General features: G+C 45.6%; 1 protein-coding gene across 1 annotated transcript in view; it reads left to right on the top strand.

The window, feature by feature from the left end:
- The window catches only part of efna3a (ephrin-A3a), a gene marked incomplete at its 3' end in the record, with an annotated part of 54,172 nt that extends 27,461 nt beyond the window's left edge, over positions 1 to 26,711 (top strand). Inside the window, exons 2-5 of the mRNA XM_084563641.1 lie at positions 17,681 to 17,982; positions 18,268 to 18,333; positions 20,003 to 20,080; positions 26,593 to 26,711. Coding sequence (XP_084419767.1) covers positions 17,681 to 17,982; positions 18,268 to 18,333; positions 20,003 to 20,080; positions 26,593 to 26,711 — 565 coding nt within the window. The remainder of the gene's footprint in view (positions 1 to 17,680; positions 17,983 to 18,267; positions 18,334 to 20,002; positions 20,081 to 26,592) is intronic.
- Positions 26,712 to 26,975: the final 264 nt, after the last annotated feature.

Raw genomic sequence — 26,975 nt, 5'->3', positions numbered from 1 at the left:
ATCAATCTATCAGTGGCTTAAACGCCTCATGCGACCACCTCAGTCTGAAAAAAATAAATAAAAAATGGTCGGATTGATGGGTTGTATAAACCTGTTTTCTCTCCGGGTTGAATAAATACTTTTTTTTATTTTGCCCGTGTTTGCCTCACATGTGGTAATCAGCAGGCGATGCGGCCCAGGAAGGGCCAGAGACATGGCAGCAGCAGAACAACAAGATGTTCAATAAAGTGTTTGAAAAGATGAACAAAGCCAGAATCAATGGGCAGCGCTGTTGAAAAAGTGGCTCCGTCCTGATCGTCGTCTTCTATCGAATGAAGAGATGAAGTGAAGAGAAAGAAAAACACATGAGAATGACAACCAATTACACTGAAACACAGAGGCACTGTACAATATTTATCTAATTCATTCATATTCATATTATATGTTTCTCCACTGAACGTGTTTGGAAAGTGTAGCCTACAAGTATAGTGACAAATAAAGTCACTTTGCTGCAGTAGCGATGGTTACAAATAATCAAAAAGCATAGACTGTATATAAATATGGACAAAGCATCCCCACTTCCATGCACTGGCCAAACTGACACCATTTTCCTGTGTTACAAGGAAATATTAGATTATACACTATACTTGTTTTGAAATTGTTTTTTTTTTTTACAACTCTCACTCTTTGCGGTGCGGTTGTCATGGCAACTGGTAGTCTCTTTTATGTCACATCCTGTTCCTATAGCGTCAAATAACCAAAACTAAAACAAAACTCATCCTCAAAACTCAAAATTGACACTTGAATATGCATCAACATTATATTAACTACCTAAAATGACGGAAACCATACTTGGAAAAAATATATTTTTACCGTGTATTTTAGTGTTTTAGTTTTGTTGCAAGTCCCATCCACTAACATGGAGGGGGTGGAGCTTATGACCTATACTGCAGCCAGCCACCAGGGGGAGCTCTACTTGCTTTGGCTTCACTTTAGAGGAGCTATTCCGCCGTCCATCTTTATACTGTCTATGTCAAAAACTAATTAAATGAATTTAGGGTTGGCAGGACAGAACTAAAACACATTACACTACTAAATGAATGAATAAATGTCATCACTGGTTTTATGGTCTGCATCTGTGGAGTCACAAAAGTCCACGATTTCACTTTATAACACTGACTGCCTGACATATGATATTTAATTAAAGGTCAGTATCAGTCAAATATATTAGTGCGCTGATTTATCCGTCCGAACCCGAGCAATATCCGCCTTGTCGTAAAAGTTAACACTTAAATCTGCTCTGTTTCTGTGCGATAACGTTCCCTCGGCTTAAATTACAACACCTCAAATGTTCTATTTTTGGCGCTAATACATTTATCAGGATTGTAACTGACTGGCAGCAGCCTGCCAAGCCCTCCCAGACAAAGTTATCATTGTTTTTCCAGGTAGTCAGGCCCGTCACCCTGAGTGTGTGTTTAGCCCAGTTGCCATGAAGGTTATCAGGCCAGCGCACAAACTAGACTAGAGGTGGAGGGGGAGGCAGCGCGGGCTCCCTACAGGTTAGGAGGCATAAGTATGCAGCACCAGGTGCATAGTTTTACCTGTGTGTGTGTTTACAGAGCTGTCTGTCCATGTGTCTGTTTCGCCGCCCCTCTTGTTGTGTGTTTGTGTGTGCGCGTGTGCTCGTGTGCAGAACCTCCCAGCAGGAGCAGCCAAAGTGCGTTCCTCTAATGTCATCCTGTGGCCGTCCTCCAGCTAAAAGCCAGCGGCTCGCTCTCCTCTACACTCCTCCCCCAATGTCACCTTTACTCCCTCGGCTTTTTACTTTTTCTCCTCCTCCTCCTCCTCCTCCTCCTCCTCCTCTTCCTCTCTCTCTCTCTCTCTTTCTGTTTGTCATTTTTCATCATCCTTCTCTGTTTGCTAATCTTCGTCCTTTCTGCGCTCTCCGTCTCAATTCATCATCTCTACTTGGGTCTTGTACTGAAGGTTACAGAGTCACTGATAGAGAGGAGAGGAGGAATAGATGATCATAAAGACTGACAAGGATGGAAGGAGGGAGTTATTCTCGATTCCCTCTATCTATTCTTTCCTTCTGTCTGTAGTATTTCTTTGTTTCTTTCTTATTCTTCTCCACCTCTGTCCCTTCTTCTTTCTCTGTTTCCCTTCCTCTTTTCCTTCTCCCCCTCTCACCCTCCGTTCCCCTTCCTCTCCTGATCTCTGCCCCTCCATCTGCTTCTTCCTCTCATTGCTGCTCTGACACCGCTCACCTCTCTCTCCTCTCCCTCCTCCTCCTTCTGCTGATCCCCCTTTCCGTACTGACAGCCGTCAATTTCAGACAGATGGGCGAACTCCGACGAAAAGACATGTGAAGCACGTGCGGCGTCTTGTTTGTGCTTAATTCGAAGTGAAGCGCGACCTAAGCATCAGGTCAGCGCTTAACCCTCTGCTTGGGAACAGCGTGTGTTTACGGTTTGATTTGTCCTCGTTAAATATGGCCACGTCACCTCGTTCCATCACGCTTCGGCACATATGGAAACACGGCCGCACACATTTTAGTACATTAGGCCGTTTGAGTGTTCTGTCTTTTGACGCACATAAGGTCACATCCAGAGCTCCTGCGTGCGTCGCCGCTACGCTGGCCAGCTGCATTAGGTCCAGGAATCATGGCAAAGCGGGCCTGCCTGCCCGTATCTGAAATTCTAATCGCAGACTCACAGACATTACTATTCAGCCTATGCTCCCGCTGGCTGCCTGCACAGTGGCTAAGCTTTGCACTAAAGTTACGGATAAACCGTGAAGGCCGACGCGCGTTTCATAACACCCACCATTTGTATTACATATTGATAAACACAATCTGCCTGTTACCTTCTGCAACCAATCTGCTGTTTGCTTCGCTCTCTCATCGCCGTCACTCTCCCTTCACCTTGGCCTCCACCGGCCCCCGACTCCAACCCTTCCCCCCGCATTCACAGCTCATTCAGCGGATCCATTCCTTTTTATGCATTACACATCTTTTCTTAATAATCTCTTCTCTCATCTTTCAATTTTCACTACTTTGCCGCCCTCCGTCTCTGCTTCCCTTTCTTCCGCCCCGCTTAAAGCGTTTCACCTCTCCACTATCTCCATGCCGGGGCCCGCTTCCCCCATTCGACACAATTCTTATCGTACCCTCTGTATTCCTTCATCTTCTTCTTTTCCTATCCCTCTTCTCTATCTTTTTGCTCAGCTACCCCTCGCATTCTCCCTCTCCGTGCCCTCTATTCCATCCCTCTCTGTCCCCCTTGCCCCCCGGCTGAAATTAAACTCCGCCGGCGCCGAGCACGGCCCAAACCACGTCTCCCGCCGAGGCCCAGCCGCACGGACCCAAGAAAACAGACCTTGAAAAACAAGATAAAGTACATCAAAACTGGAATGGGTTCACTGCTCCATGGGCAGTGTATATTTTTGGATACCATTTCACATTTTTACTCTCTTCCTCCCCGCCTTGCTCCACCCAGTCTGTCTGAGTTTGTGCCCCTCGGTCTGCTTTGCTCTGCCTCTCCTTCTCGTCGCTTCCCTCTCAGACAGACATTGCCGCAGTCTTGACAGCGAGGCGAGTCTGCAGTGATTAACATTGATTAAAGTGGCTAACGAGTCTTCTTTTTCTGTTGGCGTGAACGCGTGTGTGTGTGGTTGCGAGTACGTGTTCAGTGTACGCGTCTCTGTGCGCTTGACTTCTTCTTTTTTTTTCTTTTTTTTCTTTTGTGTCTTCAGATTGTGTCCATAAAGCTGTCACTCATCCGGGTGAGAAAAGAAAAGCCCAGCTGTGAGCGCTTGGAGGTGGAAGTGTCTGTGTGTTTAATGGCATTATTGTACCACCCAGGCAAATATGTGGGCTTGTCCATGTGTGTTTGTGTACATGGTAGATGGTGAACAGGAACATACTAATCCAGCTCTCATCCTTTTGTTTTCGTGCCACATGGAACACGTTACCTACAGATTGTCTTTGTGACAAGCAGAGGGGTGCAGCTGCCAATAAACTGACCAAACAAGAACTCATGGAGTGTATCGTGGTGCTTTCGTTGCGTGAAATCTGAGCATGCATGTGTGCACGTTTATATTTTCTTTCCAATTTATCAAATCGGACTCATATTTGAAATATTGTGGCATTTAAAACAGCCCCATTCAATACATAAGGCTAATTAGTTTGTTAAATAAAAGAACAGGGTATAGACCTGTTCTGTAGGGAAGGTAACCTTATATGAGTTCTGTTGTGATCTGGCGTTGTATAGAAAATAAAATAAAATAAACCTAATTTAATGGTAGGGGAAACACTGAAATTACTTTATATAAACCCTTGTAGGGAGGACTCCCGAGAATTTATTGACTCTGAATTTCTGCCTAGCATTTTAGCTTCTTTTAGCTAATTGTTTGTATGACTTGCAGCTTTAATGTTTGGTTCATTGTCTCAGGTCTCTGCAAAGTTAGCTTGTGGACGTAGTGGAGCATTGAGCAGATACTTCCCTCAGGGGTTGGACTACTGAATTCACCTGATGACCAGACGCACAAGTTAAATTCTTTGAGTGTAATAATAATATGTTGTTTTCAAAAAACATATACAGGACGGCACAGCGGTGTGGTGGTTAGCACTGATGCCTCGCAGCAAGAAGGTTCTGGGTTCTGTGTGGCCTTTCTGTGTGGGGTTTGCATGTTCTCCCTGTGCCTTCGTGGGTTCTCTCCAGGTAAATAAACTCAAAACTGACCTGTTCCAACACCTAACGTGTTGGTTTTGCGCCAAAAAGCGACCCACGTCACACTTCGATTGTCAGGGTGTTCTGGCGCCTCTGTCAACTTGTGAAAGATTTCAAGCAATCTCATTTCCACTTTGGCTGGATGGACAAGTTGATGCACACATGAATCAATTTCAGCTGAACAGGAATAGATCGTGAATGGTGTCATTACTCCAGGTACTCTCCCACCGTCCAAAGACATGTTTATAAGGTTAACTGGTGATTCTGAATTAACTGTGAATGTGAAAAGTTGTCTGTTTCTCTGCGATAGACTGGCAACCTGTCCAGGGTGTACCCCGCCTCTCGCCCAGTGACAGCTGGGATAGGCTCCAGAACTCCCGCAACCCTCCAGAGGACAGGCCGTTACAGAAAATGAATGAATGAATAAAACATATACATATATACGCAGTGTATAAATATACACCTGCTCAGGACCGTAACAATAGACACAATGCAATTCCGTTTATAAATTTAGATCTTTTGATTTTTGACCAGGTCCATTATTCTTGCGCTCAAAAGCAATTTGCATTTGCGGTGTGATTCAGGTGCGATTGAGCGTGTTGATTCAGTCCTGTATGGTACCTGAGCACAGTAGCTGGAGCGGTAACCCTCCTGGCTGAGGCAGTGCAGGCTGAGTGAGCCTTTGAGTTGCACAGATTCACATCCGACATGGCTGCCTGAGCCATAAGAACAACTCCATGAATTATAAAAGGGCACAAGCCCGTTGCTCGGCCGCTGAGAGGGGAAGAGATGGGGGGAGAGATAACTGCACGCTGTAGATAGATAGAAAGATAGTGTAGAGCGAAGCGAAAAGGGAAAAAAATATATACAGGAGGGGGGAAAAAAGATGCACTGGCACAATATGAGCGGGAGATAAAGCATGCATGTGTAGCGGAGTGAAAGGGTGTTTGTTTTGGAGTGAGGAAGAAAGTGTGTGTGTGTTTGTCTTTGTGTGAATTTGTGCCTGTCTGTGCATGTCAGTAAGATCGACACTGCGTCGTTCCCAAATCTAACCAGCTGCGTGAAGAACTGCTAACTATGCCGTTGGATCTAGACTCATCGCCGGGGCCCGCAAAGGCAACAATTTCACACAGACATAACATACAGCACACAGGCTTTGTTCCAGCCTCTTCAAACGGTTTTCACTGGGGAGGTGTGACAGCACGCCAGGCGGAGATCTGCTGCCCACCATTACCCAGTCTGAACCCCGGCAGAAAACAGAGTAGAGGCAGAGATGGGGGTATTCTTTTTCTCTTTTTTTTTGCACCAATTATCTAATGTGTGATCTTGGCCCCCTGACTGCCTGTCATGAATAGCTTCTGGTTTATTCTGTCTTTTAATCTTTCCAGTAATCTTTTTGCCACTGCTGAGCTGGTGTCACAGCAGTGAACTCCAAGACAAGGCAATTCCATTAGGAGATGGCATGAGGCGGCATTCATTAACGCAGGCAGTAGGCTGGGGGATGGGGGGTGGGGTGGTGGGGTGGGGTTTGTATTTGATTTGATTCCTCAAGATAACATATTGTGCCTCATCACATAGTTGTTCCAGAAGGGAGTTTTCCATATTCAGAGGGAGGTATTGTGGCTATTGAGAGAGAGAGCAGGTGGATTTTCCCAAGTATCATTGTGTGTTCTAACAGCCCTCCTTGCAATCCCTCGCTCTGTTCCAGGTCTATCTCTGTGATCCTCATCTGAGCCTGCTCAATATTCAACGCTCTCAACTGTCCACTCAAATCTCCCCTCAGTCTGTGGGTAGTGTTTAAACAGAAAACAATACAAACGTGTGGCATCTCAGCCTCCTGCACCCAGTCGTCCTAGTCTCTCTTGTCTCTCTGTCTTGTCACCGTCTGCGCGTGTTCCCAAACAGCGGCGGCAGCTGCGGCGTTAGAAGTTGTCCGGAAGAAGTGAACACGCCCGAAAAGATGCTCTCCCGGGGATGCCTCCTGTCGCATGCTTTCACAATGCACCTCCCTTTATGTCCTTGGTTACGTAAGAGCCTATACGTGCACCGGCAACCTTCAGAATACGCAGCCTTGGGAGATGCAGAGTGATGGAAGGCGGACAAAGAAAACATAAATGTCACCGAGATGGGAAGTGGAGGGAAAGGGGGAACAATGGAAGGAGAGGCGGCGCGCAGGTGAGCGGAGAAAGAGTAGGGGAGGAAACGTGGGCTGCAGCCGGTCAATTATTCAGAAGAGAAAGGTCCGTCGTACCTCGGGAGCTGCTTTGAGCATGCCTGCTTGGCATCACCTGCTAATGGGCCACAGATTGACATGCTACCTGAGCAGGCTCCCCCTCCTCCTCCCCTCCTCTCCCCCTCTCTCTCCCCTCTTATACAGGCTCTTATCAGTGCTCTCTGGTGGAACGTGTAAATAATTACTCCATGGCCACTCTGCTGTGCGAGCTGGAGGGTTGTTTGCACAAAGAAAACAGGATATATTCTAAAAGGGCGAAGGGATATTTTAAGAAAACGTGTGAATTATTTATGGTGGCCTGCTCGGAAATGTTTGCGCGTTTCTGGTTCTGGTGTATTTTGAGATGATATCATAAGAATGGAAGCATGGGTGTTAAAAGACGTGCAAGTTAATTGTATTTTTCGTGCCTCAGAGATCAGGTTCATATTGCTTTGAGGTTTCTTTCATAGTTTTGAGAGTGCACGAGTGTGTTTGTGTGTTCGGTGGTCTTTAGGGGAGGCGGCGGGGTTACGTATCTACACAAAACTCTGCGCAGTTGCCATGGTTTGGAGATAAAAGAGCAGATTATTCTTCTTGGCATCCATTAGGTTGGCGCCGTCTGAATATCGTCCAGTCAAAATCTGACCCAGAACTACTTTTCCTTCATCTTTCTTTCTTCCTTTCCACCTCTCTCCTTCTCTCCGCCTCTCATGTCTTTGTTCCCTTTCCTCTCTTTTGTGCTTACTGAGAGAGGGATGTGTGTGCCAGCCCAGAGTAGGGGCTTAAAAACTGTTTTTTTTTGAAAACGTACACCCTACTGCGGTCGACTTCCTGTGAGAGCAGCCAAGCCCTTCGCACGCCCAACTTCAAAGCTTGCATATTGCACTTTATTAAGATCTGTGGTATACTTTTTATATTTTCTCATGTGTTGCGGTTACACTGTGTCGACCTTTTTCTGCACGTTGGCTCATATGCACAGTTTTTTGGTGGATTTTTCTTTACATTCATGAATCCTAAGCTGATGTGAGTCTGCGAACCGTGTTAGTCTTCTTCTTGAGTGCGTCCTCTGCTCTGTCAGTAGCCAGACAGTTGGAGATTGGCAAGATGAGCTCTTTGTTTTTGGAAATGGCGACGTGGGCTAGCGGGAGCTGCCTGGCACCCTCGCTGTGGGTGTGTACTGTGGAGAATTCATCCTGATGAGAGCTTCTATTGTGTGTCACGTCTCCTCTGCTATCTCGCTCCCTGTCTCTCTGCTGCCAGTCTGAATCTTCCTCTCTAAATCCAGCACCCTTTACTTTCAAGTGGCAGCCAACTATAAATAGACTCGAAATTGACCTGTTCTAACAGGTAACGTGTTGGTTTCACGTCAAAAAGTATTCTGTATTCTGGCGCCTCTGTGAACTTGAGAAAGATTTCGAGCAATCTCATTTCCACTTTGGCTGGATGGACTAGCTGATGCTCAAAGATGAATCAATTTCAGCTGAATAGAAATAGATCGTGAATGGTGTCATTTCAGCTACCCCAAGAATGCTTTATGGCAGATTCATAACAAAAACCAAGAGCAGATTGTGTCATTGATTAAGGTTGAACAGCTGTTCTGCAGATGTTAGGTGTAAGCTTTCATATACATCACTTTTTTACATTTTTACACAATTCTGTTGTCTAATTTCCAGGTCAGGAGGTCCGGGTGTGTGCAGGTACTTGTCACATATTGAGCAGACTCTATAGAATATACACCGATCAGGCATAACATTATGACCACCTTCCTAATATTGTGTAGGTCTCTCTTGTGCCTCAAAAGCAGTTGTGACTCATCAGAGAATGGACATGGGCCTTCTGAGGGTGTCCTGTGGTGTCTGGTAACAGAATGTTGTTAGTGGGGGCCTTTGAGGGGAGGGGCCTCTGTGGATCATCCCACAGATTCTTGATCAGTTTGGGATCTAGTGAAGTTTTTGTGCCGTTTTTGTGTGTGTGCCTGTGTCAGGCTGCATCCTGCTGGGGATGGTTGCTGCTGCCATCAAGGAGTGTCATTGCTATGGGGTGGGGGGGGTGCCTGGTTTGGTCTAGGTGGGTGCTACATGTCTAAGCAACATCCACATGAATGCCAGGTCCAAAAGTTTCCCAGCAGAACATTGAATTGTCACAAGATGGTCAATGCTGTTTACTTCTCCTGTCAGTGGTTTTAATGTTGTGGCTGATTAGTGTACCATAATGCTGACTTGAAACAGGATGTCTGTTTTCAAAGAAACTGCACTGATTTATTCAGTGTGGTGGATTTAGTTTAGAACATGATGGTTCAGGGATTTTATTTTTTAAGGCACTGATTTTGAAAGATTGCCAAGAAAGAAGGAAGGTAATCATCACACACTGAAGCATCCACGCGTGTGATCAACTCATCCATGCTCCTCGTGTTTTGCTTTTAAACGGTAATCTCCACATCCTTTTAGATTTAGCCCGACAGGCCGTCTTTCATGTGTCTATTTAAAAAGCGGTACCCGGTCAGTTCCTCCTTAAGCAATCATCCTCCTTAAAATGAACCGCAGCCGTAGCCAGTGTCGTGTGTTTTTCAACACGTATTAATTTTTGGCACCGTTTCCCGAACGGATTTGCACCCAGCGATACGTTCAGTGGCGTGAGAACATGTCGCATTCAATCATATTTAGAGTGTGCTGAGCTCTTACTGTCCGTGAACACACACATGCATTCCCACGCATATTTCACAGGCTTGGACCTTTTGAGGAGAGCAAGCTTTACCGGACGCAGGTTACAAGGGAAGTAGCTGTGCTTTTAATCATCTGATAAACAACGATGGCGGAGTGTGAGACAGTGAATGAGCATCAAGCTCGCAGATAGAGAGCAGATGCGGGCAATCAAGTCTTAATAGTGAGGTACAATTAGAGCCTCACCTTGAGAGAGATGGACCCTTTTTATCGCGGCATGTCGCAGCATATAATCACACCAAGAACCCAGCGGGATGGATCACTTTCATGACCGCCCCATTATTGTGGGCCGCTGTCAGCTTGTGATAGCTCTGAAGGTCTTCTATCTGCTGTCTTTAGGAGAGAGAGAGAGAGGGAGAGAGAGAGAGAGAGAGAGGGAGGAGATACTCATTTCATTTCTCCATTTTACTCGTGTGTTTTATTTCTGTGTCATTCATCCCATTTTATAATTAAAATTTCAACATGGCATCATCAAGCGCAGTAGCACCAATATTTCAGCCATTTAAAACCCCAGCTGCATTAAACTAAACCATAGTCATTAACATAGGGGGGTTTAATTGCCGGATCCGGGGGTGCTCACCAAAGTGTGAGCCATATTGCTGCCACACCAATGCAAAGCCCAAAGCCCAGGGGCCAATTACAGCTAGAAAAAAAAAAAACACATTCCCAAGTGGTGCTTGGAAACATTCCACTGTAATAAAAGCGAGGAAAGGATGCCTACTGGCCTCTGTTATGTTTCATTTTCTAAGAAGTCTAGCTGGGGAAGAGCCACAGTTTAATATTCCACTGTGTCATCCATATTTCTGTTTGATATTTAAACTTCCTCTGTGGATGTCTAGAAACTAAAGAGCAGCTTAAGCCACATAGATTAATCAATGAAATGTATGCCTGTTCATATTTCCTCTGAATGAGCTGGCGGCAACCCGTAACGCTCGGCGAGTGATTTAATCAGCGATAGGAGCCGCGGAAATGGCGTTATTATGTTGATCGTGATCAGTTTTCCTTCCCTCGCTGTTGCAGCTCAGAACGAGTGTTCCCCGCAAGAGACAAATGGCAGACAACAAATGCCCTTTGCTTCGGGCCAAGCGTCTCACAGCAATGAATCAATGTGTATCGGTGTCCTCACCTGTTGTGTTTCGTATGTTTGCTAAGAATGAAAAGTGAAACCAAAGGGTGAATGTCACGTCCGATAATCTTTAGATTAAAGACATTTATCAAGCACAGATGCCAGACATTTGCCAGTCACAGCTTTCGGGAGTGGCTGTCTTAATATTTGGGGCTTTTTAGGCAAAGCTAGCAATTTGCTAACTGTCCCTAACGGTAGAGCTGCACGAAGACATGACATTGCCCAAAAAGTTGCCCTTTAAACATCGTACAGTCAGGGTACGTGAAAACACTGGCTTATTTGAAGGTTCACATTCGATCAAGACGTAAAACCAAAGGTGTAAGCCCTCTTCTCATCAACCAGTGACAGAGCTCTCTCAGACTCATCACCAGCAAGCGACCAACCGTTGGCTTGGTGTGTCACAGTCCTTATGGATTACGCAGAGGGATATTGAATGTTTTATTTTCTAAATTGCTCTCATGCGAATCATATTGAGAACTGAATATATCCAGGGTTGCTGCCAGCATGTCGCTCTCACAGATGCATTTCCCTCCGTTAAGTTTGGGTGCTTTATATCTGGGAATGGACCCTACGAAGCTCCCTCCACACGCCCGGAGCACGGCTAGGGGAAGCACAAAGCAGACGAACGGCAGGGTAGAGCGGTGAGCAGAGGCCCATCTTTTAACTTTACTTAAAGATCCATTTCTCAGGCCCTGCGCTGGCAAGAATCGGCCCCTCAAGCTGCTAGAGGCCGCACTTTGGCTGATTCTGCACCGTGACACCCTTTCGCTTACAGGAGATCAATAAAACATCCTTTTAAATCTGAAATCTCAAACTTTCCGCGTGGTCAAACGGCGGCAGCAGTGGCTGAGTCGAGGTCGTTTCACGCCATTGTTGTTGGCACGCGGTGTAAATGTCATGACCTGGAAACATCAACACAAATGGATTAATTAGCAAAATGATTTATTCATTTGAAAGCTTTGGCATTTCAGCCTTCAGAGAGAGAGAGAGAGAGAGAGAGAGTCTCTGAGCAGTTTTCTGTGTTTCATTTCAAATCTCACCACAATGGATAAAAAGACAACTGGTTCGTTTATTGGTTCATTAAACAATTTTAAGGTCCTGATTCAGACTGAGGTTTGGTTTAAGTGAAGTTATAAGAAAAAGCTGCTGTTTCTGCACTAAGGTCAGCCAACACACAGAGAGGCCAACACGTGATTGGTTTAAATCGATAAACTGCAGTTAAAGTGATTGGTTTGGAAAGGTAATTTCAGTCAAGGTGTCCTTGAGCAAGACCTGCTTGGCAGATATATATATTAGCAGACTATATATATTACTGTAAGTGATTTGGGGTCAACAGATGGACCCGGCGGCTCTGTGGGATAAATCACTGTTGTGGATATCTGTGAATGTTAAAAAGGTTATTGCCAAGCATTCCCGCCAATGAAGGCAAAGGAAGGAATGTGGCAGAGCTTTTTAAATGAGGCAAGAAAAATGTGTCAGATTTGGGGAATAAACTGTGCGGACGTTTTGTGGAGGAATGGGTAAATACAAAAAGGTTAATGCTCCTCAATTTCTCTGAGACCAGAGTGGACAGAGGTGGTGGAGGAAGGCGGCGGATGACTCCCAGTGCTCTAATAGTAATAGAGGAGGCCAGCAGGGTCTGCCTCTTCCCGCACACTGGCTCAGCACTTGTTTCTCCCTCAATCCTCCGATTTGGATCGAAACGCTGTAAAGCGGCCCGTTAATTGCAGCGTTAACTCAATCAGTGACGACTCACAGGAGATGTAGTGTTTGCGCGCGCGTGCTCACACGCATGTCTGATGGTTGTCTGTGCCTTTTGGGTGCATGTGTGCGTGCGCGAGTAATGAGTTTTGGTGCTGAGGTACAGAGAAAAACAGCAGAGTGTAGCTTGTCCCTGCCAGGGGACTTGATTGGAGGAGTCTTGTCGGCGGTAAACAGACGACTGGTGAATGGCATTTTAAGTCACGGCATTTCGCGCATCGGTAGTTTATCCTCCCGATGAGGCTGATGTTGATTACCCCAGAGAGTGTTTTTAAGGTCATCAATGACGGTGGCATGCTGACCTCATCTTTACTCAGAGAAGCTTCTACAACTCTGAAGAAACGCAGTGTACCTCTGAGCAACACTGCACAGATACACAGCAAGTACACGATTTTGCATAATTACTTTAACAAAAAGTTCTGTTAACTAATATTCCATGGCAGCCACACTGGGAACGACAACCGATGCAGACACCTGTGTTGTACTGTTAATTAGATATTGACTAATTACTGTGAGTGTAAAGTGTCAGTCCTTTAAATCAACTCACATTGATACTGTTGTGCTGTTTTTGACTCTGAAGCTCTGCTCAGTGTAACAAAAAGCAGACAAGAGGCAAAATCTCAGATGTCTTTGTGAGAAAATTGAATAGAACAAGATGTGTTATTTGGCTTCCATGTATCACCGGTATTATTCCACACAAATGAGCCTCTTCCAGTTGTAGAAATGTGCTCTCACGAAGGATAATACTGGTGTAATTGTACTCTCTACAGTACCTATCAGCCTTAATACTTACGAAAACCCGCAAGTGCGCCGCTCTTCTATCGGAAGCTATTACTGTCTTTTCTGCTGCAAGGCTGGACTACGTTCGTCAAGAAGCAGCGACTCGTCTCTTCCGGCTGTTTCTAATGGATTTTCTGAAAACAGCCGCAGCCCTCGGCGGTAATGTAGGACGAGCACCGCAGCCGAGCAGGCGGCGCTAACTTCTGTGGCTGCGAGCAGTACCTCGTGGGTTTAGACTTTTCATATCCATTCATGTCAGCGGCAGGCAACAAAATAAACAAATACAGCCGCGCCGGTGTTATTTTCCTTGAAAGTACAGCAAGCACTCCAGCGCCGGCTTTCCCTTTGATGCAATATGACAAAACTGATTATACGGAGGGAAACGACAGAGGACCTGGATCTGTTGTAGTATTGAGGTCGGGAAAGCGAAACAAAGAAATGATGGATGTCACTCGTGTGGAAAGTGGGGGAAATACTTTTCTGCTTTTTATCATTATTATTATTATTTGAAGACAGTGTTCGTCAAGTTTCCTAAAATCATTTGCTTATTATACATTTAAATAAGAACTAAAGTAACCGATTGCATCATTTGTGCTGCAGCTTGGCTCAGCTTCAGGGACTGCACGTAACTCAGTCCCACTCTCAGCTGGACACACGCCCTCCGGACATATTCAGTGTGCACTCACCTGTTACACAACATGCAAATAAGACAACTCTGGGGTCACCAGAAGTTGCGTTTCTCCTCTTTTGGTGAAGAACTTTCCTCCATCTCAAGCTCCTGCACCTGACTGGCACATCCTGTCCGCCCACGGAGAGAAAAAGAACTTTATCAAGCTCCCAGGCGAGACAGAGTGTTGCTCTCATTAGTGTCTGTCCTGTAAATTGTACATTACTGTAATCAGTAATCCCTCATTTCCCCATACAGCTCGCAAATGTTTCATTTTCTTTTTTTTACTGCAAGAATTATAGATTTCCTGAGGTTGTAGTAAGTGCTCTGTTTCTGTCCGCTGCATGTTTTAAAGTGTCTTCCGCTGTAGCTCTAACTCACGATTGTTATTTATTGCCGGCACTATTCTCCAAAGACTCCCTTTAGCACAGATGTGAAAGGTGCAGTGGTGCTATCTTTGTCTTATTCTTCCTCCTTCCTAGCTTGTGCATTCTGTCTCTCTCTCTCTCTTCACCCTCCTCCTCCCTCCTCCCCCCCTCCTCCTCTTCTATCTGCCTCCCCTGGCAGTCTTCACCAGCTTGTGCAGCCTCTCTACTAACTAGCTGTGCACTCCCACTCGTAGGGAAATGATGATGAGACAGCAAAACCACCACAGAGAGAAGGAGGCGAGTCGGATCGGGCTGCGGGAGGATGGCACGCGGATGAGAGCCATCAGTCTTTTTTTATGCGCTTTTACCACATATATGTTCATCCCCCGGGAGTGTTACGTCTCTGTCTGGGCCTCTGCCTCCCTCTCCGTGCCTTTTTCTCGTCGTTGTCACCGTTCAATGCGTTTTCCTCCCCCCCCCCGCTCCTCCTGCCGTTACCTTAAGTTATTAAATCTCTTCTCACCCCCTCGGTGTGTTTCTCTTCTCCCCTTCTTCCCTCCATCCCTCTGTGCCCTGCAACCCTTTTGTCTTGTGCCACTAAGTGGTCTGCTTATATAACAGGGTACACCTTGAGGGACTCCCCGCCTCCTCTCACCCAGCCAGCCTGTTCGTCTCACTCCACCCTTTTAGCCCCCCCTCCACCTTACCTTCTCTTCTTCACACCGAGTCATTTTTCCTCCTCCTCTTCTCTTCCTTCCTTCTAGCTCTGTTGCTGACTGTGTTTGGAGACAAATGGTCTTCCTGCTGTGTAGCTACAGCTAGTCAGACTCAGTGATAACCAAAACAGTAAACACTAAAACTAACAGGACGGCATCTTCATCCATCTGCAGCAATCAGCCCGAATGACAAATAATTAGTTATCATCTAGTAATTTAAAAAATGCCACCGGTGGACTTGTGAGATCGCACTGTTCGCTTTCCACTGCTTTTCCCACACGATTTGCTTCATCTCATCGTTACTGATAATGAAACAAATCGCTGCAGCTGTTCATTTATCCCCAGCTTGCGCACTCAAGGCTGTTTGTTTCGCTTGCCTCTCATGTGCACTTTTGCATATTCTTCCTTTTTCCCCGCGCAAGAAATGTTGAATGCTTCGCTGACAAGTTTGCTGCATTTGCTTTACTTTCATCCGCGAATACTATTGCACGCTCACAGACCAGATCCTCCTGCGCACTGCCGTCCTCTCACTTGTTTCTCAATGACTGTGACTCTCCCTGACTTTTTACACGCCGCTTGCATCCAGGATTCTCCTCGACGCGCATTTTCATATTCAGCGCAACCCCCCGTCTCTCTCGCTCTTTCATCTTAGGTCTATCTACCATCCTCTCTATCCTGCACCCATTGTACCTCTTTATCTATCTCTACCCCTTCATCATACCCCCCCGACCCCTTCCCCATCTCTGCCTTCCTCCCATCCTCCACCGCCAACCCCCTTCTCTAAATATAGTCCCTTTGAAGCATAGCTGTGTTGTCTCTTCCCGCAACACTGCAAGACAAAAGTCTGTCATCTCACATCTGAGCAGCAGGGATAGAAAGCGTAGATAAGACTGATGGCCTAAAAAGAACCTTGGTTAAGAGAATTTGATATTCATCAGCTGCAGCATGTGTGTAATTGAAGAGAAGAGGTGGAAATAATAAAAGAAAACAAGGAGATTAGAGTATATGAGAGGATCCGTAAGGAAGGAACAGCCGTAACACCACGGCGAGGAAGACACCGAGCCAGACGAAGGGAGAGAAAAAGGTGTTACGACATGTCTGATCTTCATTTTGTAATTGAATAATAATCTCTCCGGAGGCCTGACCTACTAACGTGTGCACACGGGCGCGTGTTTGTGCGAGCCTGTCAACAGCTTTGTGCCCGGTGTATGCACAGTGAGGAATGGCTATGACTGTGAGAAAGTGTGTGCTCTTTTGTACGTGTGCAGCAGATAATGTGTAACAAAGAGGAGACGACCGAGAGCAAAAAAAAATGGGTGCATAGGATAAAAGAGGATGTTTGTACCGGCTAACCGGAGGTCTGCTCGCGTAACACAGCACAATACCTCCACCTAATGGTGCGAGTGAGTCATTACAGCCTGCCGGTGCAGGTTGCTCATCACCGCTGCCAGGACAATTCCCATCTCATCAGCTCACCTGCAGGAGACCTTCTGATGACTCCTACTTTGTGTAATTACAGATTGTGTGATTTACATAATAAGTGTACTCAGTATTATAAACACTGAAGGTAACAGCGTGGCAGCTGTTTTGGAAATCATATCACATCATCCTCTCAGTTGTTCAGCGAGGAGTTTTAAATCGGGCTCGTGCAACAAAACACACACACACACACGCACTCGACCTCAGAGTGGCTTTCCCTACCTGCTAACAGCCTGCTCGTCCATCAGCGACGGTTGCCAGGGGAGATCGGTCCATGATATGTACTGTGTGCAGGCCAGCTCCCCCGCGGCCCGAGCATACATCGCCACTGACAGGCTCTCCTTCCACCTCAGTGACCCGGCCTGTAGCTGGCTCGGGGGTGGAAAGACAGGAGTGCATATTATCATTCTCAGCGTTTGCCACCAGGCATTTAGTTTACTGTATTTGCAGAGGGAGGATGTTGAAATTGTAATGTTTCATCTGTTGAAGGAAAAGGTTGACGGTAAAGACTGTAGCTCTTCAGACTCTTTGTGTTGCTTTTCGTGTTAATTACACTCCTGAATCTGTCAGTTTTCTAATATAATTAGTGAATAGTGTAAAAAATAAAACTCTTAATTCAAGCTTCTCAAATGGGACAATTTGCTGTTTTTCTGTCTCTTAAATCACTGTGTATTACATGTCTTCGTGCAAAAACAAGCAACTTATCAAGGGATGTCTCACTATTTTATATTTAATGCACTGAAAACAAATACATGAAAATATTTGAGACACTAAAGTAATATTTTTTTGTAAATGTGCTTGCTCCCTGTCATTTGAAAGTTAACTGTGAGAACTCATTTTGGTCTAATATCCGTCTACAAGTATAAACTAGCTTTTCAACATGTTCTGTTTAGCTTGTTTGAGGTGCAGTTTATCCGGGGATATGTGCACGACTAGTTTTTGGCAGAGTGAAGTGATTTCCTGCAGGCTGGTTGCCTGGCAACTGTGCAGCGACAAAAAATAAAAAATAAATAAAAAATCTCCAAGTGCTAAACTATTCCTTCAATGAATGAGGACAATACTGTATTATTTGCAGCCCTGGTCATGTACCATTATCACTTTGTTGTCTGATCTCTATCTCTCTGTATTTTCTGTAAATTCAGGCTTCGGCGGGAGGGCTACACGGTGCAAGTCAGCGTCAACGACTACCTGGACATCTACTGCCCGCACTACAACACCAGCCAGCAGGGGAAGCTAGAGCGCGTCATAGCCGAGCAGTACATCCTCTACATGGTCAGCTACCGCGGCTACCGCACCTGCGACCCCCAGCTGGGCTTCAAGCGCTGGGAGTGCAACCGGCCCCTGGCGCCCCACGCGCCCATCAAGTTCTCTGAGAAGTTCCAGCGTTACAGCGCCTTCTCGCTGGGCTACGAGTTCAACGTGGGCCAGGAGTACTACTATATATGTGAGTCTGGAACGTATACACCGGCGCTGATTTGTTGTGATGGATAGAAAAACCTCAAGGGTGCTGCACATCCAATATTTTGATCTGAGATGGTAATGAGGATCTTCTCTTCAGCTGCTGTCACCCACATGCGGCCTATTGACGGCATGTGGGAGTTGCAAATAGATTCTGGAAGTTCAGCTGAGGACAGGTTGTTGCAGTGCTGCGGTTTAGACTGTTGAGGGTAGTGTGCGGCCTGCAGAGGGCACAAGGTTGACATGTTATATGTGTTTGCTCTCTGTTTAGCCACCCCCACCCACCACCACGGCCACAGCTGCCTGAGACTGAGGGTGTACGTCTGCTGCTCCACTGGTGAGACCCGACAACTCCGTCTTAGCTCTACATGTCTCCTCCACTCATTCTGAGCAATTTCCTCACTCTCCGTGTCACTTTATTTCCACCATCCTCCCCCCCCGTCCTATCTCTTTGCATCTTACAAACACACAAAGAGACAAAGAGGCAGAGAGTCACAGACAGAGAGAGAGAAAGATAGAGAGAAACTAAGATCTGACAGTCTCGTTTCAGAGAGAGGCTTTTCTGCCGCGTGCTGTCTTGGCAAGGTTTTGATGATGGCGTCTTTTCCCCTCGAAGCAGTGCTTTGAGAGTGATGGCTTAATGTTATTCTCTCTCTCAGTGCTATTACAGTAATGCTCTTTCTCTCTCTCTGTGAGTGACATGCTCTCGTGAAGCCGTACAAAAGATATAAAAGAGAAAAAAAAAATAGATTCAGATGCAAGATGTGGCTCTGTCTGGCCTGTTCTCTCTCTCTCTGTCACTCCCAATACCTCTCTGACCACCCCTTCTTTTCCCTCGCCGCCTATCTCTTTTTCTTCTTCTCTCTTTCTTGCCCTCTGATGCCTGCTGCTCTCTACAGTGTGTGTGTTATTTTTACCCTGGTAGCCCGCTCTCTCCCCTGCAGGCCTTTGATCAGGCAGCCCAGCGCTGAAAGCCTCCCCCTCTCCTCTAACCTTGTCAGCACTAATACATCCCACACTCAGGCCAGTGTCAGCCGCTGTGTACACATCACCTTAACACTCCACCCCATCCCGGTGTCACTGCTAATCTATTGATGTGTCTACCACGCCTCCGTTTGCTCCTGTGTGTGCGCATCTGTGCGTTTAAGGTGTAGGAGTTTGGGCACGCGTGTCAGGTAGTGTGTTAGCCGTAAATTCTTCTTACGGCCGGATGTGCGCGTGAGCATGAATTGCCATGAGCGTACAGGGGCTTTTACGCAATTTACAATCCCCAACCTTTGCTTAGCAAGGTCGTTTTAACAGCTTGCTATCAAAACAAAAAAAATCGCAGCAGATTTCTCTCTTTGTGTCTCCCACCTTGCTTAACACTTACAAGGCTTTGAGACAAGAAAGAGATGTGAATATTCCAGGCATATGCTGTACATCTGCGAGGAGCTGCAGCAAACGGATCGCTACCAAACATCTGTCTGCGTCCCCTGACAGTCTTATTTCATCCTCCTAACTAAGCATCACAGCAACACGCTCAGGCAGACGCACACATTTAGCTTAAAAAGAACCGAAAAGCAAACAAAGATGTGCGCGCGTACACATCGGCAAAGCCCACACGACGTTCATTCACGGAAAACTTGGCAACGAGTGTGATTCCACGTCTAGACCAGTAGTAAATACAGCGATGATTTCCATCCACCAGCTGCAAATGCTTTTAATCTTCAGACGGCAATTTGGATTCACACTCCACGATTTCTTCATGCTTCCTCAGTGGCAGGGGTGCACTAACTCCTCCGGGTTTCTGCTAACTGTACAGAATTTTATGGCGCATAAAATACACATTTTTCTCCGTCTTGTCGTTTTAATGGGGTGTTTTCTCTCCTTGTCTGTGTCTCACTTTCTCTGTCTCTCCCTCGTCATGATCATCATTTCTCTCTGCTGTTTCCTTCCCTTTGCCTTCTTTCTGTCTGTCTGTCCGCCTCTCTGTCTCTGTGCGTACGTTTGTGTGTGTTTCTCAGTCTCCCAGGCAGATGACGACTCCAGTCAGACGTCTCCCGACTACACAGTCAGGCCAAACATCAAAATACACAACATTGGTGAGTGACTCTGAGTTGCTGAAAAATGAAATTGCCGGATGCCGGTCAATATCTGACTTTGGCCGCGAAGCTTGATTTGTGTACCAATCATTGTGGAAATACTTTTTTTCTTCTTCTGTGGTTGGCAAAAAGGAAAAAATCCACAAGCCAACAGCGGTCGATGAGTAAAAACTATATTTTCTGCCCTTGAGAGTTGTGCAATCTGGGCATGGACACAGCGACTTAAGAGACTCAGCAGGACTGTGGTGGAAGAAAGCAGTATATGTGTTTTTATTGCATCTCACTTTTTTTTTTTTACTTTTTGGTGTTTTCTCCATCACCTCTATCGGTTATGATACCGCGATAATCACAGGATGCAGAGTGGAAGCGCTGAGCCGTTACGCTGAAGCGGAATTGGCCTCAATACTGACCTTATTACGCTGATCATTTGTCAGTGTCTTTGTAAGATTAATTGTTTCCCGTATCAGCTGCATTAATGCAGTCGTGACGCTACACAGCAGTCTCTGACCTCACATTATCAAACATAAGAATTAGTTTTTTAATCGGTTGCACATAGTGAGGTGTGCAGATTACAAATTTACGAAACAAAAAAGAAGAGAACATGTTGTTCAGCAATGATTATTAGAACTACTGCACCTAAAATGGCCCTCCTTGAACAAGAAAATTGCTCACAGTCATTATAAATACAGTATGTCAGTATTGTGAGTGTGAGGGATCTGCACAATGGATGCTTTATCGTTCACCCATCTTCCTCTAGCCTCTAAAAGCTGTTTTATTTTCTTGTCCTCTGTGTGATTGCATTCTGAGATCTCAGCTATTAACTAGTACAGTTTTATCTAACAACAATATTCAGTGTTTTTAAATCTATAAATCTATATCTCCCACACACAAACACACACACACAGACACACATACACACAGGTAAAACCTTCCTTCTTTCGCTGCGCAAAATCCACAAGGTCAGTAGAGGTCTTGTAAGGAATGAAAGGCCCGTGTTTACCTAAGGAGAAAGCATGCCAGCGAGCAAGTCAATTGTGCAGCTGAGTGGTTACATAAACCTTCTATTTTTTTTTTTTTTCCCCTTCTCTTTTCTTTCCCCGTCCCCATCTCAAACAAAAGCCTCTTGCCGGGAATCATTTAGCATGCTTGTTTCTGGGAGCTGTAGGCAGACTGTGACGAGGGCTAAGAGAGTGTGACCTGCCTGAGATGGAAACTGAGACCAGCGGAGCCGGAATGAAAAGAGCTCTTGAGCCATCAGTGACGACTACCTTCAGAGAGACGGAGACAGAGAGAGAGAGCGAGAGAAATAGAAGAGGGAGACATAGGGAGAGACAAAGGGAGACAGAAAGTCAGAGAGATAAAACACAGTAAGGAGGCAGCGGAAGAGACATCCATGAGCAGAAAGTCTGATAGAAAGAAGGACAGATAAGGCAAAGGCGAGCGAAACAGGCAGAAAAAGAGATAAAAAAAAAAAAAAAAACAGAGTGGGGACAGGGAATGAGGGGTGAGAGCAGAGAGAAGGGGCAGAGGAAGAAAGAAAAGCTCAGCGGTGGGCGAATTGCTCAGCAGTAACTCAGGCTGGAGCTTACGTAGAATTTAATATAAAAAAAACACACTGGCAGGGAATCATAAAAAATCATAGCCTCCAGCGTTGTGATGCATTTTTGCTGAATACATTTGGAGGAGTAACAAAATCAGGACACACAGATTTATGCGAACGCACACACTCTTAAAAACGGCCCTGCCGACCGCTGGACACCCACTCCGTGACTCACCCTGAGGACCAGACCAGCCCACAGACTGGCTGCGCATCAACAAATCTCCATCTTTCCTCTCTTGCGTTTGGACTTGCTGTCATCCTCCTTACTTTATTATTAGCTTCGCTTCTACGTCACACTGGGTCTTATTTAACACGGCGTTTTAAAGGATAAGGCTGGTGTATTACAGCCGTCATAACTCAGGTTAATAAACGCTGAGATGTGGAAACACGGCGACATTGTTCAATTCAGAGGGAACAAGAAACGTAACCAGGAAAATGCTGTTTTTTTAACAAACCTCCGTGTCAGCCAAACTTACCGTGAAGAGAAAATTAAGTTCAACACAATAAAATATTACCCAGGCTGTCCACTGTAAACATCACACTTTAATTATTTGTGAAATGAGACGCTGCTACCATTTGCAATCTGCGAGTAAGTGCTGCTTACGAATCACTTTTTGCAGAACGGCCCGCTGTTGGCTTGTTTCCAATCTGTCACATCGCCTGATTCGCTTGCTTTTCTTGCCCCATTAAAAAAATGTTTCCAGATCTCCGCAATTACTCTGGCGAGTCCACTGCATAACACAAAACACAAAAATATGCATTAAGTATAAAATGACTTTATTTTTCTGTTTTAGGATATTTGCTGTCTAAGCTCCTTGCAACTGCTCACAGTAGTTTTGGAAATGTGCAACACATCATTATTGCTTCTTCCTGCGTGAATACAGTATTATCTATGCATTCTTCTATCTGTGCCATAATTGTTGCCTTTAAACACATTCAGCTGAGTGTCTGAGGCAGGGGAGGATGGCCAAAGGCTGAAAATGCAAACATATGTTCTGTGTGTCTTGTTTTAGCCCAGTTGTGTTGGACCGAGCTAGCCAAAATGCTTCTTCCAACATGTGCTGTCAGTAAACTTCAGAACAATTGAAACCCTGGTTCTCAAACTCATGTTTGGGTTAAGAGCTTGCATGGTTTCGTAGCAGTGAGCCTCCTGGCCTGGCCTATGCTCCTACCAAGCGGATCAAGCGTTATATTTCTGGGGAGGTGCACGTCAGTTACGGCGCTATGGCTAGCTACGGCGCTGGCATTGTCTGCATAGGGGTCTGCGATGTCGTCGTAGCTTCTGTGTCAACTTAACGCAGAAGTCTAAACCGCCTGTACCTGACGTGCACCTCCCCAGCAATGTAACTACGTGCCGCGGCGACACAGAGCTCAAGACCTGTGATTGGTCCGCTTGGTTGTTACGTGTTTCTGCTTTACTATTTCCGGCTGCTTCTCCATCTCCGCAATTTTCGAATCGATTATTTTGGATCAATAAAGATGGAACTCATCGAGGAGAGGTTAACTGAGGAGGTTCGGAGATACAAACATTTGTATGACTTGTTTTCTGTGGAATTTCGGCGAAAGTTTCAGTCACCATCGTTGAAAGTGTAGCAGGAAGTAGAAATAAAAATGAACCCAGCTAGCAAAAAAGACGCAGCGCCGACTAGCGTTTGGATGGTGTTACAGAACGTTAGGGTTAGCCAGACTGACGAGTGCAGAAGTACAAATGGCTAGGCGCTTTTAGAGTATTGAGACGTCGTAAATTACTCACGCAGTCTGTGCCGGTGCAAGCTACGCACTCTCTCCGTAGGGGTCTGCGCTGTTGGCGTAGCTTCTGCCGTAGCTTCTGCCATAGCTTCTGCGTCAACTTAATGCAGAAGTCTAAACTGCCTATGACGGTGTTTATGGAGTTGACCTTGGCTACGGCCGACAGTAGCCCCTGTTCAATCTTCAGTTACCTTGCAGAAAAGTAGCTTCTTTTGCCTCCCCTAGTAGCTATGGCCTTGTAGCTATGGTGTCAAACGCATTAGTGGTTTCAACAGAATACATATGCTGCTTAAAGAGCTGAAGAGTGCTTCTCAAAGTAGAACGAAACAACTACATAGAGGATTAAATGTCAACCATGCTTTATGTCATTTTTTTTTTTTTTGTGGCAGTTATTTTAGTTTGCTGCAAGGAAGATGACGCCCCCAGTCTTACTGACCTACCACCCTGACCTATTTGAGTCAAGGAAAATATCAGAGATTGTACACAGTGTTTCAAAGGTCTGAAAGCAAGAAGTGTTAAGGCAAAAACTATCAAACTGTAAAATGTTTTGTAAAATTGCTCCAGGTTGATGATTGAAAGATAATTTCTCCATTTGTTTTATTGGGAAAACCATCAGCCGCTTGCTATGTAGACAGAGTGTAAGCCATTTGAGTGTCCTCCACACTATCTCACCTCCCCCACTGACCTGTAGAGCCGTAGGCGGGCTTGATGGGTCCATTGCCTCGTGTTGTTTACGCCTCACTGCGGGTCTACCGTCGTTGCGGCGTAGCTGGCATGAGGATTTATCAGACCAGACAACCTTTTTCCACTCATCGACAGTCTGGCGCTGATGTTTCTTATCTCACTGTAAATGCCTTGGGCGGTTTACTGTGGACAGGAGAGCTACCCTGCATGCCCGTCTGTTGTTATACCCCATATAGACGAGACTGCACCGGATTGTGTGCTTGGAAATTGATTGCTTGTATCCCACAATTGTACTGTGATGTTAGGTGTCATCCCGTGGACCTTTGATAACTTGTTATGGCCCGAGGCACCCAACGTCCCCCACATTCATCTTCCAAGGCCACCCTCCCTAAATAGCATGGGCTTTGAAGAGGTGAATATTGTGCAGCTCGGTGATTGTCAAAGCTCCCCACAAAGAAAAAGTAAGAGCAACTGTGGCGATAGAGTTGTTGCTGTGTGCACTTGTTCATGTGAAGGGAAAGACAGCCCTAGTTCTTCTGCAGGTACATTTTACCTCAGAAACATGTCTGGTGAAACCTTCTGGAGAGACAATCCACATGGTGTGGCGACCCCGCCGTGACCTGCGAGCCCTACCTGAGGCAACAGCGGTTTATATTCTCGCCCCCCCCCGCCTTCGCTTACTGTTTAATGTTTGAGGTCATCCAGGTGCACCGCGGTGTGGATGTCAACGCTGTGTGTCATCACAGCAGACAGATGCCTTGTGTTCCTTCAGAGCAGCCCTCTGACGTGGGCTGTAGTGACACACGGCCAGGACAAACCTGAGTGATCGGATGGTTTAGTCTCAGACAGAGACGGCAAAAACAAAATTCCACACATTCATCAAACACGGGTGACGTTGTTGCCTCTACATGTTATCTATTATCAACCTCTGTGTTTGTTCTTCTAGGCAGGGCCCACATTATGTGTTCCCAATGTTACGTAAAATGCTACGTAAAAACAGAAAAAGACATCCAGCTTGATTTGATGCTTTCCTCAATGAAACCTATACCGATCAGGCATAACATTATGACCACTTTCCTAATATTGTGTAGGTCTCCAAAACAGTTGTGGCTCATCAGAGAATGGACATGGACCTTCTGAGGGTGTCCTGTGGTGTCTGGCAACAGAATGTTGTTAGTGGGGGTCTTTGAGGGGAACAGCCTCTGTTGATCATCCCACCAATACTTGATCAGTTTGGGATTTAGTGAATTTGGAGGCCAGGTCAACACTTTGTGCTGTTTTTTTGTTTTTTAGTTGTTCAGTGTCAGGCTGCGTCCTGCTTGTGGATAGCTGCTGCCATCATTGCTATGGGGTGAGGATGCCTGGTCTGGTCTAGGTGGGTGCTACATGTCTAAGTAACATCCACATGAATGAATGCCAGGTCTAAAAGTTTCCCAGCAGAACATTGACTTGTCAGAAGATGGTCAGTGTTGTTTTACTTATCCAGGTTAGTGGTTTTAATGTTGCGGCTGATCGTGTAGTTTAATTTTATGCACCAAGATATAAAGTAAAAGTCGTGGGATTTAAGCAGATGTGCTGTAGCAATTTCTTTTATCAAAACATATATATTTCATCTCTTCAGTGTAACTTCAAGGTACAAAAACAAAAATCATATGGACACAATGTAACACCAGCATGTCTCTCATCAAAGATTTAAACTCTGTTCATGAGACATACTTTAAATGCCATCATCCCCATCAGCTACATCTCTCTTTTATGTCTGATGTGGGTTAATGTTGTCTGTCATCAGTAAGAAATTACTGCTTTCTTCTGTGCTTAGACAGATTACTTTACGGAGGAGGGAGGAAGAGTGTTTTTTTTTAACGTCTCAATGCAGCTCGCTCAGGTTGTCGTACAACTGTGATGGATGTGTAAGCTCTGTTTTGGTTCTCTTCATTCCGGTGTGTACTAACCCTCTAGATATAATGGGATGCATTATGTCGAGACAGAGCATAATGACTCAATGTAATCCACTTTTTTTTTTTTACCAAATATTACTAAATGCGTTTTCTCTCAGCCTTTTCTCCGTCTCTCCCCTCCAGCTAATGTTCTGTTGTGTCTAATCAATGGCAAGGCCGGAGTAATTTAGTTTGATTGAAATCCCTCCAGGATAAAAACATCATTAGTGTGAAAAGAGGAATACATATAAAAAAACAAAAAAACAGATCAGAAACAAACACGTTTTTATATATCCATCCCACAGGGGAGGTGGCCATATGTAGCTGATGATAATTGGCGGTTTGTTGATAATTGCATCATGCCTCTTCCTCTGCATATGTTAAACCACAATTTGCATGGATCACACATTGCCTTTAGATTGATGAATTAATAGTGTAGCAGTGCTTCGTTTTCCTTCTGTCTGGCGCGCGTCTCCCTCGCTCTTTCACACTTATGTCCTCTCTTTTCTCACACCCCCGTTTTGCTCTGTTTTGCTCTCCAGATGAATTCAACCCTGAAGTTCCCAAGCTGGAGAAAAGCGTCAGCGGCAGCAGCCCATCACGCGACCGCCTTCTTCTCACCGTGGCGATGCTGCTCGTGTCCGCCGTCCTTTTGTCCTAGCAACTGTCACCGAGTGACGCTGGACCGCCTTGTCCAAAGGGCTTTGTATCCACCGAGTTTTTGGCGACGTGAAAGCAGACAGAAACAAAAGAAGCAGAGGTGCAACAGGACCACAATCAAGCAGACATAGAAGAAATAGAAATCTTGAACTTAGCTTAACGGACTTTAAAAAAAAATAATAAAAAAGAGAGGCCTTTTTGCTGTCATATTCACACCCGTGTATTTTGACACTTCAAATGTTGTTGGACGTCGTTACCACATGAA

Source organism: Chelon labrosus (assembly GCF_963514085.1).
Source record: "Chelon labrosus genome assembly, chromosome: 16".
Classification (NCBI taxonomy): domain Eukaryota; kingdom Metazoa; phylum Chordata; class Actinopteri; order Mugiliformes; family Mugilidae; genus Chelon; species Chelon labrosus.
Note: the sequence above shows the minus strand (reverse complement) of the source record. Positions and strands in the feature narration are given on the sequence as shown.